This window comes from Conger conger, chromosome 12, assembly GCF_963514075.1.
Source record: "Conger conger chromosome 12, fConCon1.1, whole genome shotgun sequence".
Taxonomy (NCBI): domain Eukaryota; kingdom Metazoa; phylum Chordata; class Actinopteri; order Anguilliformes; family Congridae; genus Conger; species Conger conger.
The window spans coordinates 37,762,836-37,781,349 of record NC_083771.1 but is presented as its reverse complement, the minus strand read 5'-3'; the positions used below and the strand labels follow the sequence as shown (position 1 = coordinate 37,781,349).

At 44.0% G+C, this 18,514-nt stretch overlaps 1 protein-coding gene across 1 annotated transcript in view; it reads left to right on the top strand.

The window, feature by feature from the left end:
* The window catches only part of LOC133142549 (homer protein homolog 1), a 58,755-nt gene that overhangs the window by 13,887 nt on the left and 26,354 nt on the right, over positions 1 to 18,514 (top strand). The window contains exon 3 of the mRNA XM_061263826.1: positions 11,994 to 12,150. Within this exon, the coding sequence (XP_061119810.1) occupies positions 11,994 to 12,150 (157 nt within the window). The remainder of the gene's footprint in view (positions 1 to 11,993; positions 12,151 to 18,514) is intronic.

Below are 18,514 nucleotides of genomic sequence, written 5' to 3'. Positions count from 1 at the left end.
AATCTCTCCAGTTCTTTAGAGAAGGACCACACAGTGCTGTAATCCGCTTAGTAGGTTGTGAGACAGTTGTTTTGATTACCTTCATTCGGAACAAGCTTTTTAAAAACATGATGATGGCTGCAGTCTGGCTGTGAACAGTTGTGCTGAATCTTTGGCACTGGATGTCTGCCCTTTATCCAAGGGGCATCTGTTTTACACACAACATTGTTTTTCTGCGGGGGGGGCATGGTGAGCCACATTAACAATGTTATTTGCTTGGGGAAGCATGTTTCCCTTTGTTGCTAGTACAGGAGTCATTCAAATCCAGTGTGCTTCAAACAATTGAAAGTCCTTATTGTCTGAAGCCTGTCAGAAGTACTGTATGTTTATGCGGTGTTGTTCATTTGCTTATCAGGCATGTAGATCAGAACTAGGCTAGTCTGAACTCCTTAATGTATGTGCATAATAATTACGTGCAAATTTGAGAACACTTTTCAAAGAGTTTGTGGAGCTGACCAAGCATGAGATCGAGGATCGGTCATGTTCAGTACACTTTAATTTTGGATGACATAGCTACAGTGCTGACATCTCACCCATGAGCCATTACTTGGTATTGAAGTTGACAGTCAACACCATTTTAATAAGTTTGTCATTATCAATCTGATGGTTTGAACTTATAATTCCACTGTTTAAATTTTGACTCATATTTCTGCTTCCTTGACTACATGACTCAAATCAAAATGTGGGAGATTGGTATGTAGCAAGCAAATATCCACAGTGCAGTGTATTTTTACTCCTGTCTTGTATCTAATTTTGCACGTCATAATTAGATTTTTATAGATGACAGCTTCCAAAATTGCATTTTGTCCAAGTATACTGTATATTTGTTATATTTTGGGTTTCAACAACAAATCTATTTATTTACTCAGAGGTCAACCAGTAGTAATGGATTTAATATCCATTTTGCACAAAATAAGTAATTGTGTTACAGTACAGTAGTGCGATTTTAATTAGTTTCTGAAGCACTGTTTTTACTCTTGCATTTCAAATTAAGTGATGTTGATTGGAATGTCCAACTTTGTTACATTATAGAGTGTCTTTTAAATAGCCAGAAAATATGGGCTCCCAGTTTTGTGAAACGGGGGAAAGCTCACCTAAATCTCAACGAAGACAAATTTCAAATAAATAGTTAAATGTTTTGTCGCGAAAGCAATAATGAATGGGATGATTCATCTCCCATCTTTAATTAAAAAGCGATCCCCTCCCAAATTATTTCAAAGAAATAAAGATATTTAACTTTATATCTGAAAGTCTGCTTTTGTTAATAGCAGACCTAAAACAATTGTATTGATTAACATGACAGATGAATAACACTTTCATCTGGTTAGTTTAAATAGGCATACAAGTGTCTGTTCTCCACTCAGGTGCGAGCTGAACTGAATACAATCTGTGGATTGTAAATATTTGGTTAGTATATAGCTTTGCATGCTTTAGATACTTGTGATAAAATACAATAGAATAACACTAAATACAATAGAAACTGCGATATAAATCATAGAATAGAAAATAGAAGATACAATCGAAATAGAATATCTATTCTCTTCCTCTATGGAAATAGATTATTCAAGGTCTCCAAGGAACAGGACTTTAGCATGTGGGCTTAAATATATTTATATATGCATATGCATGGAGACAATCTTCTTTTCACAGTTCAAGCAGTTTGATTTGAGTGGGCTTTGATGTGTGGTGCCAAGGCAGGAAACCCCCTGGTACTGAGGGCTAAGTGTGATGGATATGTATTTGCATACTAGTGACACTGGCACCCAAAGCAACTAAAAGAAGACGTAAGACCGTCTTTTTCCTCTGAGAATGATTTCAGATTTCAGATTTCAGATCACATTCCCATTGTTCTTCCGCAAACACCTAGATGTGCTATAATCATCTTGTACAGACAGAATAAGTCTGACCTGACCCCTCCATGATGACATTATTACTAATATCTTGACTTGTACTTAAAAAACAGAAAGAATTGAAAATTATTCATTGATCTAAATTATTGTCTTTGTGAGATTGTCTATGTGCTCATCTGGTGGATATTTTATTTTTTATTTATATTTCATAAATACTGTTATTCCAATGTGTACTGTTCGCATAATAATATGTAATTCCTGTTCTGTCCAATTCCAATATATGTTCTTATTAAATGAGATGTCACGTATCATGTATGCAACATTCAGAGGTTTTACAGTACTACAGTGACATTTGGTTGTATATTTCCCAACCTTTTTATATACAGTATGTATGTGTGCACGTTAACATTATTATTGCTGCATATTGACAGTGGCTCATTTTTGGTCATACTGGAAAGGCCTTGTAATGACGGCAGGTTTTGTTCTGACACCCTTACTGTAAATCTGTGCAGACCACGGGGGCTAATAGTTGCTGTCAGGGGCCTGGTACTTTCTGGTACATTCTGGTACATTCTGGTACATTCTGTGCATGTTCACCGTCCCTTCTGTCGAATTACTGTACCCAAGTTGATGTTTTAAACTTTAATTATCCTAAAAAGCCCTAAAGATTAGTTTGGAAGCCATTTCCTGCTGTGCCAGGGAATCAGGTGTGGAAGGTAACTGTTAAAATTTAGGCTCCTTGGTCAGATGGCACGGACCTGCTGAACACTACATTTTATGCAAAGCAGTTGGAAAATTGCACCAAATTTGGGACAATTTTCCATTTGGAGCATAATTCTGTGCTCACATGGTTCACAAAGACAACTGTGGAGACCATATACTCAGTTATGCTTTTGTTACTGGCAATGACCAGAGTAGACTATTAAAGCACATTTTGGAAAAACATGATGCAATGTTTGTGGAACGAGACTTTTATCTATGTATCATATCTTCTCGCTGTGGGAGTTATGGGGAAGCTAGATTGCCTCTGTCCGCATGGTAAAAAACCACTAATCCTGGTCAGTCTCTGTCCTATGGGACATGTTATTGCTGAATAGGGCTTGTGGTGCACATGACTGGCCACTGAGGGAGAAGGAGTGTAGCGTAGTGGTTAAGGTAAATGACTGGGACACGCAAGGTCGGTGGTTCTAATCCAGGTTTAGCCACAATAGGATCTGCACAGCCGTTGGGCCCTTGAGCAAGGCCCTTAACCCTGCATTGCTCCAGGGGAGGATTGTCTCCTGCTTAGTCTAATCAACTGTACGTCGCTCTGGATAAGAGAGTCTGCCAAATGCCAATAATGTAATGTAATGTAGTGAGTGCGGTGTGGGGAAGAGTCCAGGTTTGACTGGATCAGCCCTGGCTCAGTGTGAGAGGACGCTCTATGTGTGTTGGGTTTAGGCTACACCCAACAGCTGAGAATAACACAGTGGAACTTCACAGGGTGCTGCCAGAACGCCTTCAGTCTCACCTCAGCTTCACTCCACTATGGGCGGCCTGTAGTGTAGTGGTTAAGGTAAATGACTGGGACCCACAAAGTCGGTGGTTTGAATCCCGGTGTAGCCACAATAAGATCCGCACAGCCGTTGGGCCCGTGAGCAAGGCCCTTAACCCTGCATTGCTCCAGGGGAGGATTGTCTCCTACTTAGTCTAATAAACTGTACGTAATATTCTGTGTCATAAAACCAGTTAGTAGTGAAAGGTGGGATAGTCCTGCTTCTTTGTTGAGCATGGTCTCACATTAGCAGGGTTGTTAGCCTTTCTGGAGGAGTTGAATTGTTAAACCAAACACAAGACCACCCTGAACATGGTTGAGCCCATTCTGGAAAATGGAGGCAGTTTGCGATTCAGTTATATATCAGTCCCCCTGTATTGACCTCTATAGAATGTGTCATTTTTCCCCAGTTGCTGGATTATCCATGTAATCAGGATGTGGACCAAGGTCTTTTTCTTTAACTTCCTTCTTCAATTGCCAGTGCACATTTAAACATGCCATGACAAGTGCCCAGGGAATGTAGGAAAGCATTTCATATTCTTCATACCACTGGAGGCTTGGGAGCAAAACAATAGACTGTGCATTATCCACCATGTTCCATCATGAGACTGAAAATGTTCTTTTATCAGAAAGAATCTTTGAAGCTTTGATCCTGAAATTGTACTTTTCTGGCATCAATTTTTTAAATGGAAATTTAGAGGACTTCTGAAAATTGCAATGCAGTAAAAGCTAACAGCATTTTCCTGTTGCTTTAAACAGAAGTGGAGCACCAAAGTGAGATTTGCATGTCTCCCTCTCACAGAATCAAATGCAGAATTCCAGCGCTATCTCATCACTCCCACCCACACGCAAGGCAGAAAGGTTGAAGTTAGAGCAGTTTTGCTCCATCTCCCTCACACACACACACACACACACACACACACACACACACATACTGTACGTATGCACACTTGCACGCACACACCACTCACTATACACCTGGAAACCAGCTTTCTCCCTTCATTGTGCACTTTTTCTACCAGACAAGTAAATTAGCCCAGAGGCTAGACTTCCATTCACACATCCATAGTCCCTGGGTGTTCTGCACAGGAGCCTGTGGGTAACCCAGTTTGGTTAATTCCACTATGCTATGCTCTGTCTTCTGCCTTTACAGCACCTCACCTACCTGCAGAAATGTGTGTGATCTCCACAACACCCACACACTCACTACTGTTGGCCCACTTATATTAATGAAGATTAATTATTTCTCAAGCAGGACAATTTAACTGTGCCAATTTTCCAGAATTATCACAGTGCAAATGTAATGAACTGATCAAAAAACGACTATAATACAATATGCACAGGCATACTGTATTAGAGTACAGCATCGTACATGCTATACTAATTGTGAGGCTTCATTTGACCAAATGGCTCAACAGCGTATGTCCAACGTACTGAGTAGTTCATCATTAATAGATACAATGGAGTGCATATTCAGTGTGTTGTAATAGTTACAAAGTATTAGTCAGGTCATCCAGAAAATTGAGTTCTAAGGTCAGTAAGTAACTGCTAAATTGTTTGAAATTCAAAGGAATTGGGGCATGTAAAGGAATGGGTAACTGAACTTATCACTTTAATGAGGTATGGCCTTACCTCCCTCGCCTACATCTATTTAATGCAGCAGCCAAATTTTCCTAATGTTGTCTTTGTTCGCCTCTAATGGAATTTGGGCATACTTGTGAAAGCCTGTGAAGGACGTGTAATTCCACTGGTGGCCGTTGTCCTTTGAAGTGCGTAATGCATGATGTCGCTGCCGCTGTGTGAATTACCGTGAAGCTGATGCTCGGTGCAATTCTTGCAGAGCCGGCCTGCCTCCATGGAGACAAGGAGCTTCTGTTTCACACACAGTGAAATGACAGGTCGAGGCCAGAGCAGTTCATTAGAGTCTGGGTGCCATTTAGCCTTGTAGGTAATGAGTCAGAAGATCAAAGTAAACTTTTAAATTGGCCCGGTGATGCCAAAGCTAGGCATATATGTCTCAGGGATCATTCTAGAACATGCTATGAATCCTTGAATGGATTCAGATCTCATGACAAATAATTGTGTGACTACTCAACACCTCTCCCTGCAGAAAAAGAAAGACTTAAGATAGGGTGGAGTTGATTTTTGCAGCAACTTTGGGAAATATCTGTTCAGAAAAATGGCTAATCACTATATGAAATCACTATACAAATGTGTTTGTTCTGTCAAATTATATCTGCAATTTGGCATATTTGACAATTTGAAAAAAATAGATTAATTACAGTAAGTAGCCCAGGAACAAAATATATCTCAATGTGAGTGATATATTCAGGATTTTCCAATGGGGCTTGTGTGTTTATCCTTGCATTCTGACATTATGCTTGTATCACTGGCTAGTCATATTTTAGGAGAAGCTGAGTGAAAATCTTGTGAACAGAATCTTGTGAGTTTAGGCCCATTAAAACTGAAATGCTAGTCCATTTTTTCCTGTTGAGTGATGTCTATTCAATTGTGCCCAACTCTGTTGTTAGATGCTAGAGGCTTGCCTGACCGGAAGGCTTTGCCCAAAATTCCTCTGACAAGCTTCTCCTTCCAGGTTCAGCGCTGAGTGCTGAGCAAAGTGGTGTCAGGTTTTGCCATCGGATCACCCCTTGAGTGAGGTAGTATAATTGGATTTGTTTTGAGTGCAACTGGCTTTGAATTTCCCTTAAGGTACTTTATCTGGCTTCATATCCTTTTTAAAACATTTTTAATGTGCAATAATTTGATACAAAAAGACAGGGCTAAAACACTTTAGTTGGTAAAAGCAGCCATTTCCATTGCCAGGGATTTTGATCCAGTTCGGCATGGATCAAATACACAGCTGGTTGGAAATACCAGAACTTTTGCATGTTTGCCATTCCAATATACCCCCTGCAACATGCCTACGCCCACCCCAGCTTCACATTTAGACAGTGTGGAGAAGTGACTGTTTGTCTGATGAGCAACCCCATCTGCTGGTCATGAACGAGAATCACAGGGTTTTTGTGACAGTGAAACTCTCTTGTCAATCGTATTGAGCCTGATGCTATTGTTCTCTTTTAAAGCCCATATAATGACTGTTAATTAAGGTGTCTGTAGTACTGTATGTACTGCACTTCCTGTCATCCGAGACCTCACATTAACCATCAATGCTGGCTCTGTGCAGTCATTGAGCTGTTATTGATTGTGGTGAATCCTCCCAGCGTTTATACTGTATGAAGCTGTATAAAGGCTGTGTCAATGGTGGCATATGCTGCTATACAAACCCCCCCGTTAATGTTTTCTATGTATTACCTCTTTACTTTGCACCTGAGTGAAGGGTATGAAGAATCATAGACCATGTGATTTCATATGGCAATTTGTCTTTTGGCATAATGATTATTTAGGCCTATATTTTTCAGATTTGTTTTACCTTTGAATGAAACACATCTATTCTAATAGTTCAATAGTCTGATAGCGTGGCTTGTAGCTGATGCTTGTACATCAGGCTGTGCTACACTATATTAACAGATTAAATGAATTAGCTATTTGAATAAGAATAGCTCTATGATATTTTGAGCAGTGAGCATTTTTCCAGTTGCATGCAGAACACACATTACATTACATTACATTACATTACAAGGCATTTATCAGACACTCTTATCTAGAGTGACGTACAATGAAGTGCAGATCAAACACAAGTACAAGTGCGAAGAGGACCTGAGAGGACAGCACACATGTTCAACAGTTCAACAGTTCAACACACATGGCAACTGTAACTAAAAGTTACATATGAGACACTAAATATTAGACATATGTGAGACTTACCTTGCTCTCACTAAAGTTTATTTTCATATCTCCTCTCTTATGTTTCCAGCCAGTACGCCCCCCCCTTTCCTCTAAGCTGGCATGTGAAGCCTGATTCTGAATGGCTGTGGGATGTAGTGCAGTGTCATGACCATGGAATTAGACCCACTTACGTCAATTCCTACACCTACGTTTAAAAGGGAAGAAAGGAGGTATTTTCTTTGTGTGCAAGGGTGTCAACCAAATGATCAGAATATGTAATGCTCTTATTATTATTATAATGACTTGTTCTATCACTTATGAGCAATAGAACCATTGATCCAGGGCTTAGCAAAAGTTGCATGTAAAAAGAGTGTGCTGTATCTGGTAGATGTTATTCCTGTGTCTTAGAGAGTATTCAGTTTATGTTGTCAAAACTTGTAATAAAAATATAAATAACAATAAATGAACAGCATGTCTGCAGTGCCTACCAGGACTGGATCTGGGTCAGGGTTATGAGACCCTTTTACTGCATTCATGCTCTCAAACAAAGCTGAGATATAAATTTGGTATATAAAGAGATATAAAGACTGGTATTTGACTGAGTGGAACCAGCAATCTTACCCACTGGAATCGCTTTCATATTGATCAGCATGAACAGTTTATGTTCCTGTCAATACAAGTGGGAGAGACAGATAAAAAAGGATTAACTTAATAACAAGGACATCTGTTCAGATGTACTTCCAAGAAGAGCGAGCTTTGATTATTTGGTCTCGTCAATAGCAATTTACTGACATCTCCATTGTAGAATCTTAGGCTTAGCTAAGTATCAGTAATAGGAGTACCACTTTTTTTCCAGACATAACAACTTTATTTTTTTTAGACCTTTGTCATCTCCTTCCTAATTGCTGCTAAGCACACCTCCTCCATAAAAGTCATGTTATATAACATTGTACTGTAGATTTTTTTCTTCCGGCTTCCATTTCGGCTCTGACTAATGGAAACAGTGAGCGCAGTGGGCGGGTTGTTTAATAAATATGCGATGATACAAAGCCCTTGCATCGGCACTCTGTACCACTTTGGGCAGGTTCCTGCCTCTTGCCTGAAAGGGGTGCACCATTCGCAAGCCCTTCCTCTGTAGCGCTTTAAAATAAGCACAGTGCTGAAAGTGGCCTGGGAGAGGGTTTTCTGCATTATGCCACTCTTTGGTATTTGTTGGAGTGACTTTAATTATTCATACAAGATGGTGGGAGGTTGGGGACAGTTTATCTCTGACCTGCTGGAGAAGCTTCCACTTCAGCAGTGAACACTGACATTTTTAATGGCTTGTGATGCTGCAAGCATTTCTTTTACACTGCATTTTTCACTAAATTCTGGGGAGATGCGGTGAGAAATGTCACCATGATCTTTGCCAGCTGGTGCTTGTAATGGTGTGTAAGGCGTCTCATGATTAATGGGCTGAAGGGCTGGCGTTGGGTTGACTATGAGAAACATCCGGCAGAGTGCACACCACTTGGTATCTGCAGGAGTTGGCCTTCGGGCTGGGATTTAGTCTTTCAACCAGTTCAGGGCAACTGGGAGCAAGACAACGGGCCCGGGCTCTGGGCTGTGTTAATACTCCCTTTCATTACAGCCCCCATTCCGCTTAGTTCTCTGCACCCTGAGTCCCCCTTCTCTCTCCACCGCCATTCCAACCATCGCTGAGTGCAGAGCTCATCAGTCAGTACACCAAGGCTTTCGGCTAGCCCATAAATCCAGCCCGCACAGGACCATAAACCTGCAGCGGTTCATGGAGTCGCCCTGGGTCAGCTCCCTCAAGGCAAGCCCAGTGATCCCTTCCTAAAATGTATTTCATTTTTATTAAGGATCGGGCTGCTGCATGTAATGAATGTGCCAGGTCAGTGTTAAAGGGTGACTGTAGAGTTACAGTTAACCCTGCTGTACCCTGTAAACATGTGTTATTGGTATTTATAGCAACTATACTCTCTCCCACTCTACTTGTGCTGGTAGATATTGTGTAATGGCATACCATTCCCAGATCGTTTTCGAGACATTTTCGCTCTTGTGTAATGGGCCGGTTTGGTGAAATGCACTCTGTTTGAGGTGAAGCTGAAATAGACCCTCTGTGCAGTGGCCATTTCCTTATGCCGCCATTTTTACATTGATGCAACCACCACCTGCTTGGTATTCTGTGCAGTGTGTGAACTTATGCGTAGCCTGAATTTCACTTTGGTTGGCTTTTTCATTTATTTTAAAATCTCATCAGACGGATTATTTCAGCGTCACTGAGGTAGGATTTGGGGGGGGGGACAGCTGATTGGAGACCGTGGTGCAGTTACATTTTCTCCTATGTGTCCACTGCACCATGGTCTCTGCTGCATCCTCGTTGCACTGGAAACTTAAACTGTCGGAAGAAACGAAAAGGACAAGACTTCCCTGAGTCTTTGGAGAGTTCAGTTGAGGTCTGCATTAGAGAGCTATAAGATCAAAGAAATAAATAACAGTGTTTTGTTTTTTTTCCTCTTGTTGTGGACATCTTCTTAGAGGGAATGTGCTACACTTATATTGATAACACCCTCACATTGAGTATGCTTAAAACAAGGTTATGCAGATGAAATCGTTGTGCAACATAGCAATAGTACTTTTGGAATCCCACAATTTGGAAACACTTCTTACATTTGTGGTATACCCAACCTTTCAATACACAATACTTGTGAAGTAACTTCTGCTTGAATATACACATTTGTTTTTACATTTTCCACGTTCTTTCCAGCTTTCTTTTGATTATTAATCGTTTGGTTTTTTTTGGAATGAGAAATTATGTACAGTATAATGCACCATATGTGACTGTTCCAGAATAATGGGCCATTAGTTTCTGATCTATATATGACTGTATTTAACGTGAATTCATGGATATTAAGAGGTTTAATTACTGATATTATTTAGCCCTTGGGACTGTGCATAATTCGTAGCCTACACATACAGTATAGGAAGTTCAAAGTGCACATGGTGTGCTCATAGTATTTAAGAATTACCAGACATTTGCTATTTACAGCTAAAAAAGCAAATGACTTCTATTTTTGTTCAAATAATTCAAAGGCTGGGATACATTTCAAAACAGTTCATTTAGGCTTTTTACTCTCATGAAAAAGACATGTCCAAATTTGCATTTGACCTGGCCCCAGGTAAATAAACTCATAAATAACACAGAAGAATAGTTAACTAAACTACATTTTCTAGACACTTCAAAACCACAAGGCTACTCTGCTTTAGTATCGGTTCTGTGGCAAGTCATATGCTACTCGCTCTATTTTATGCAGATGTGGGCAATATCACTGCGACAGAAGATCACTGCATAGGCTGGTTCAGAGGAATGCCTTGTTGTATTGTCAGAATAACATGCATTTTATATTCAGTCTATTGTCGATGTTATTGTGACAGTAAAAATAGTTTTAAACTACTGGGCAGAATCGGTTTTAATGGCACTTAATATTGTAAACCAGCAATCATCAAATCTGGTCCTTGAATCCAAATCTGGCCCTGGTTTTCTTTTCTCCCAGGTAATTAGCTGAACAATTAGTGCTACTAAATGGCAAATGCCTGCCATTTGCCATTTACCAGACTGTCTTCACACCTGACCCCCAGGTAAAGGGATGGTGGAAAACCAGCAGTTCTCAGACTTCGAGGACCGTGATTTGACAATCCATATTGGAAATGATTATAGTATGAGCTGAGCAGCCACTCAATAGTCACAAACCCATGATGATTTAATGGCACGGGGTTCAACTCAGGAAACGCCTTGTGAAACTGGAGCACGTCTATATTTGCAACTTGAGATTTTGCCTAAGCCTCCTTATCCATAATGTTTTTTTTTTCTCTCATTTTGAACGTTGTTGTGTTGAGAGCAGCAAATGCTTATGAATATTAATTTTGATTACGTGGAGCGCCTTTGATGTTGTTCAAAGGGCCTGAACAGCAAATGCAGCATAAGCAGTTCTCTATCTGCTGCACTGTCCCTCAGCAGCCTCCGCTTTCCCACAATCCCCTGCTCCGCTCTCACCACTGCATATATCACGGTGATGGCAGCTGATTAGGCCCTTGGCAATGGAATTGAATATGCTAATAGGCGAGCGCTGGGAATAATAGCGCTGAATCTGAGTGAGTGCTTTCGGTTTGTCGGGCTCATCCTCGCCTCTCTCTGTCAGTGCTGTGATCTTCTGGTGGCCACCATTCATCATCACACCCAGGTCAGCCAGGAGATCCAAGTCCACCCTGAGTTTCACTCAGTTTCTCCCTGTCTCAGGAGGAACTGACATGGAAGCATATTCACTTTCGTTTACTTTAGTGTTCAGTTTCATTTTTTACATTTCATTTTCAGTCCTTCTTTGACAACGTAACTAGTATTCCCATCTGGGCAGTACTAGTATACTCCATCCAGTGTTGATATTTACAGAATTGTATGTCATTGCACAGTAAAATGTCCAGTGTCAATTAAACTCTTAACAGTTTATATGTCAAATAGGGACCATGCGTACACTGTAGGAAATTAACACTGAAATCTTACTAATACATGTGTGTGTTTGTGAGCATTGTGTAGCTTTTACTGCGTGTAGCTACATTATTTTGTAGCTAGCATTATCGTATAGCGCTGTAGTGCTAGTCAGCCTAATTCAAGGCATCACATACCAGCAGTGTTGTGGAGGGGGATCCGGCTTTGTGTGGCAGGGGGTGATGGGACATTTCTAGCACAGCAGAATCCAGAGTGCCTTCCTCTTTCCACCCAGGGAACAGCCCATCTACAGCACCCGCGCCCACGTCTTCCAGATCGACCCCAACACCAAAAAGAACTGGGTGCCCACCAGCAAGCACGCCGTCACCGTCTCCTACTTCTACGACAGTACGCGGAATGTCTACAGGATCATCAGCCTGGACGGCTCCAAGGTCAGAGCTTCTACTTCTAATATTATTTCACTACATAATATTACTGTACAGGCTGGTCAGCAGGGCTGGCCTGCTGATACCCACGCATTGCTTGTGTAAAATAGCATTGAAAAGCACTCTTTCAAAAACAGCAGTTTATGAATGATTATATAGGTATTCAAATGATGTAAAAATATGTGATCATTTACGCTAATCTACAAACTCCCACTTTCATTTTGTAATGGAATAAAGTTAATTATAGGAATTATAACTGCAGTATAAATAATGGCGTTTTATAAAATAATCATAATGACTTTTTATTGAATGAAAGTAAAATGGTAAAAGTGCATGGTATAATTTGAAGATGCGCATTTAAGTTACATTCCTAACATCAGTGCAGAAGATCATATTTTGAGTGAGTTAGTGGGCAGTGCTCCAAAGCCTTGATTCAGTGATAATTTGTTGCGCGTCTCCCCTGGTGAATAGGATTGCATGTTCCAGGATTTGCACCGCAGGGCACCACAGGGAACAGGGAGGTGAGGGGTTGAGTGGCACCCAGGCGACGGTGCTGTGATTGGGGGAAAGTCCGGAAGATTAAACGTGTTCTTGTGCCCAAAATTGGGCCGATCTCTAGGGCTGCTCACTTGCGCACATTCCACCCTTAATTCACTGAACTAAACTGAAACTGTCTTGCTTGCTTGAAACTGTCTTACGTGTTGCAGTAAGTGTGAAATGCTGACAAGGTGCAGTTAGAGTTCAGCTACAGTTCTTTTGCTTGATACAACCCCCTGCCCCTTCTTTTTCTGAATATCACGGAAAGTGTTGAAATGTAAATGCCATTCTGTGTTCCTGTTGCAAGATTTATTTTTAAGGTATGCTGTATGCTGCTCTTTAAATTAAGGGATTAATCACTCTTGCAGTATTAGACAAGTCTGTTGCTGGAAGGTAGAGGCCAACCAGACCCATTATTTGAGCTGGTGTATTATTAGAGAGAGTGAGTGAATGAGAGAGAGAGTGAGTGACGAGAGAGGGAGAGAGAGAAAGAGAGAGAGAGAGTGAACGAGAGAGAATGAGTGAGAGAGAGAGAGAGAGCGAGAGAGAGAGAATGCCACAGACTCCCCCATCTGACATTGCATAGTCCCACTCCACAGCACAGAGCCCAGTGGCACACACTGTTACTTATCTAGTGCATGCCCTCTTGGTAATGGTGAGATGCTTACAACATAATCACATCACAATTCCTCCAAACCACAGCAGTGGAAGTGGATTGTTCATTATAAGTGGATTATTTAAGTCCTTGTATGGATAAGTGATCAAATTAACTGTGAAACTATGTCTCCATGAGCTACCTGCTCTTATAAAATTATAACCACTGCAGTCCTTTATTTTAAGAGTGACCAGGTGTTCTTTTCTCTAGCAATGTGAGAGTAATCACTGTTCTGAAAGTATGTTTCAGATCACAAAATGACTACCAAAAATCATGTGAACATGTGAGCTCATTTTTTCTACAGCTCTTTAACTGTATCTATCTATTTAATAGCATTGACTAATAGTGTACACAACATTACCATATTCCCCTTGCCATCTTCAAGCTTTCAATCTTCACATAACACATATGATATCTAGAGACAAAAGATGGATCGTGCTTCAGGGACATAGTTCTGATTCCACTTCATTCAATGAAAAAAATAAGAGTAAAATAATAATGATGAAGATTGCACTGGTGGAGCTGGTGTTTCAGTAGGTGTAATCTCAGCGTTAGTGCAGACGTCATGGCTGAAATGATCAGTGGCAGTGATGGGCGATTGTCTCAGCATGCTCACCGCACACAGAGAACTTGTGAAGAGCTAGGGGGACGTAGACATCCCAGCCCTCTAATGATATCTTAACTATTTTCACACACCCCACAATCACGGTGCCCACAGGGCCGTCAGGCGCTGATTATGCAGAGCGGAAGAGTGAGTGGGCAGGCTGTTGGCTCACAGCTTCTGTCTTTATTTGCAGTATAAATGAAACCCTGCTGAAACAGAGTGGGTTTGGGGGATGGGGGAGAAGGTACAGTAACTGGAGATAGGAGCGGTTGAGGGTGGCTGCTACATAGCACACGGTAGCTTGCTCTTTTTGTGAATGGAATCCCAAATCTAGGCGGGGGATGGGGGTGAATTGACAGGGTGACAGGAATGCAGTGGGAGACTTCTCTAATCCCCTCCACGCCACACCCGGCAGCTTTACGCTAATCCAGTCGCACTCTGCTCACTGCCTGATGTCGCTTCATCGCATTCACACGTGCAGGCTTCTGGACACACATTATTAATGCTACCTTGTTTGCCCTCTCTGTGAGAGCGTAGGACTGGGCCGTAGCCTTTCTGAACTCTGGCCCGAGCCGCTACACACACTGTGATCACAATTACAGTCTGATCATGTCAAATCTGTGCTTTCACGGAGCTAATGCTAATGCTAATCTGATCTGTGCCATCTGCTGTTCATCTGTTCATTTAATGTGTTTATTGTCCAGGGCTCAAGGCTGGAGACTTTAGCTGTTTGGAGTAGAAATGAGCTCTACCTTCTGTATCAGGTCAATTCCTCTGCTTCCTTTAAGAGCGGATTAAAAGCCCCAGACCATTCCCCTGCAGGATGTATGGAGGCGTGCTGTAGAAACAGTGGGCAGGTTTTTATGAGTTGGTGGGATTTGAAAGCAATGCTGTGAAGCCTTTTTGGTCCCTGCAGTGCAGCTGAAATTCCTTGGTACTTAAGATGTGTAAGGATATAGGCCTTCTTACTATTTCTTAGCTCTGCGTTTTGTGAGCTTTGCGCTCTGGCGCTGTGACTCGCACTCTGGCGCTGTGACTCACGCTCTGACACTGTGACTCGCACGCTGACGCTGTGACTCGCACTCTGAGGCTGTGACTCGCACTCTGGCGTTGTGACTCGCACGCTGACGCTGTGACTCACGCTCTGGCGCTGTGACTCGCACTCTGAGGCTGTGACTCGCACTCTGACGCTGTGACTCGCACTCTGACGCTGTGACTCGCGCTCTGGCGTTGTGACTCGCACTCTGACACTGTGACTCACGCTCTGACACTGTGACTCGCACTCTGACGCTGTGACTCGCACTCTGACGCTGTGACTCGCACTCTGACACTGTGACTCGCACGCTGACGCTGTGACTCGCACTCTGAGGCTGTGACTCGCACTCTGGCGTTGTGAATCGCACGCTGACGCTGTGACTCACGCTCTGGCGCTGTGACTCGCACTCTGAGGCTGTGACTCGCACTCTGACGCTGTGACTCGCACTCTGAGGCTGTGACTCACACTCTGGCACTGTGACTCACGCTCTGGCGTTGTGACTCGCACTCTGGCGTTGTGACTCGCACTCTGGCACTGTGACTCGCACGCTGACGCTGTGACTCGCACTCTGGCGTTGTGACTCGCACGCTGACGCTGTGACTCGCACTCTGACGCTGTGACTCGCACGCTGACGCTGTGACTCGCACTCTGACGCTGTGACTCGCACGCTGGCGTTGTGACTCGCACGCTGACGCTGTGACTCACGCTCTGGCACTGTGACTCGCACGCTGACGCTGTGACTCGCACGCTGACGCTGTGACTCGCACTCTGACACTGTGACTCGCACGCTGACGCTGTGACTCGCACTCTGAGGCTGTGACTCGCACTCTGGCGTTGTGACTCGCACGCTGACGCTGTGACTCACGCTCTGGCGCTGTGACTCGCACTCTGAGGCTGTGACTCGCACTCTGAGGCTGTGACTCACACTCTGACGCTGTGACTCGCACTCTGAGGCTGTGACTCACACTCTGGCACTGCGACTCACGCTCTGGCGTTGTGACTCGCACTCTGGCACTGTGACTCGCACTCTGGCACTGTGACTCGCACGCTGACGCTGTGACTTGCACTCTGACGCTGTGACTCGCACGCTGACGCTGTGACTCGCACTCTGACGCTGTGACTCGCACGCTGGCGCTGTGACTCACACGCTGACGCTGTGACTCACGCTCTGGCGCTGTGACTCGCACGCTGACGCTGTGACTCGCACTCTGGCGCTGTGACTCGCACGCTGACGCTGTGACTCGCACTCTGAGGCTGTGACTCGCACTCTGGCGTTGTGACTCGCACGCTGACGCTGTGACTCACGCTCTGGCGCTGTGACTCGCACTCTGAGGCTGTGACTCGCACTCTGAGGCTGTGACTCACACTCTGACGCTGTGACTCGCACTCTGAGGCTGTGACTCACACTCTGGCACTGCGACTCGCACGCTGACGCTGTGACTCGCACTCTGAGGCTGTGACTCGCACTCTGAGGCTGTGACTCGCACTCTGGCGTTGTGACTCACGCTCTGGCGCTGTGACTCGCACTCTGAGGCTGTGACTCACACTCTGGCACTGTGACTCACACTCTGACACTGTGACTCACACTCTGGCACTGTGACTTCTGCTCTGGCGCTGTGACTCACGCGCTGACGCTACCCTGCTATCCCGTGACTGTGAGCCAGGTGTCTCCGGCCTCTCTCAGATCCGGTTGCAGGTGATCCGGGGCCCAGTCCAGGGCCCTGCTTAGCATTCTGCCGTGGAATGGAGCTGCTAGCTGCTGCAGATTCCTGCCATACCTTCCCGGTTATCTCCCCTTTCCCCACCGTGCCCTGGCGCATGCCCCGCGCTTCCACAGACTCCGATAAATCAGAGGCGCGTGAATAATGAGGGGCGTCACTGCCCCCGAGCACAGATGGCATCCCCCTTCTCTTAGGTTTCCACACGCTGAGCAGCAAACTGCCCAGTGACACAGTGTGTCTGTTTGTGAGTGCCCAATGCGGCCGTTTCCTGTCCTGTAGATGTGTGTATTTGTGTGTGTGTGTGTGTGTGTGTGTTTGGGGGTGGGGGTGGGTGTGTGTGTATGTGTGTGTGTGTGTGTATGTGTGTGTGTGTGTGTGTGTGTGTGTGCGTGAGTGTGTGTGTGTGTGTGTGGGTGTGTGTGTGTATGTGTGTGGGGGTGGCAGGTGCATTTCAGCTTTCATTCAACTTCCTGAATTTTCCTGAAAAAATCGAAGTCTCAATACGCAGCTTGTTTTCTCCATCCCCTTTTAGTGAGAAATGTCTGTCTTTAGCAGAAAATGTGTCAGAATAAAGCAGCAGGTTAAAATCAAATCGATATTTCAGGTGAATCAATAATAGTGTCAGCATCTGAATATTCTATTAGTCCTCTTACCTAATCTAAAACATGTAAAAAATGTGGAACAGGAACTCCTGCACCTTTGGGGCCAGACCTCACAGTGTCTCCCAGGCAGCAGCCCTCACTGTAGGGTGTGATGATAAACGTGCAAGTGATTTCTCATTCTTTATAACTTCATTGATGTATGGATCTTTACGGTGTACATTCACCACCGCAACGGTTCTGTGCTCATAAAAACACTTTAGCAGAGCTTACACGTTGAGGGCACTTTATTCACTATTATTAGCACACAAGTACTTGACAAAATAACATTATTTCTGTCATGGCGGATCTGTTATATGAGGTATTACGGGCTACATAATTAAGAGCTGAATCTGCTGTTGCTTCAGTTCCAATACTAGGCGAAATTATATGCTGGCTTGATAACTCGACAGGTCTAATTTGGAATGCCAATTGTGTGTTTTAGACACAAGCACAAACATCACGAACATAGTCAAGCACCTGCAGTGGCTCATAGAGGCTCACCCAGGGACGAACCCTCCTGTTCCCAGCATCCCTGTGGCTGCGCTGCCTCACGTATCCGCAGCGAGGCCCAGAGCTCCCACTTATCTGATCGATGCCCACGTGACGTAATTAGCCACACTGAGACCCGACCTGCATTGAGCGCCTCCGGATCCATGGGCATGTGACTCCCAGCGGGCCTGAACTCCTCCGCTGCCTCTCCTACCAGCCGTCCTCTCAGAAACACAGCGCTCTGCCGGGCTCTTTCCTGCCTGGGGTGGAGGAGGAGGAGGACAGGTGTAGGCGTGTGGGTGGAGGAGTACACGGGTGCAGTGGAACTTGATCAGAGGATAACGGGGCATTCTGTGCGTGTGGGGGCGGTGTTGTTTGGAGGAGATCCAGCTCCCCCTCGCTGTGGATTCGTAGGCAGTGTGAGGCGCCTCCGTTTGAGGGTTGCCTTTCATTTACGGGGGCTGTAACGCAGCCCTTTCTCCTGCACCGCCGTGACCTGAAGCCTGTTTGTACTGAAGCCTGTTTGTACTGAACTCTGACCCCACTTTGGAAAAGGTCCTTTCTAAAAGCTTTTTGTCCCGGGTTGTTGCCTCAACTTAGGTCTGTCTAGGATTGAAACCTTTGTGGCATCCCATAATTAGGATGCAAAACATGGGAGGTGTGCGTGTGCATGTGTATGTGTGCATG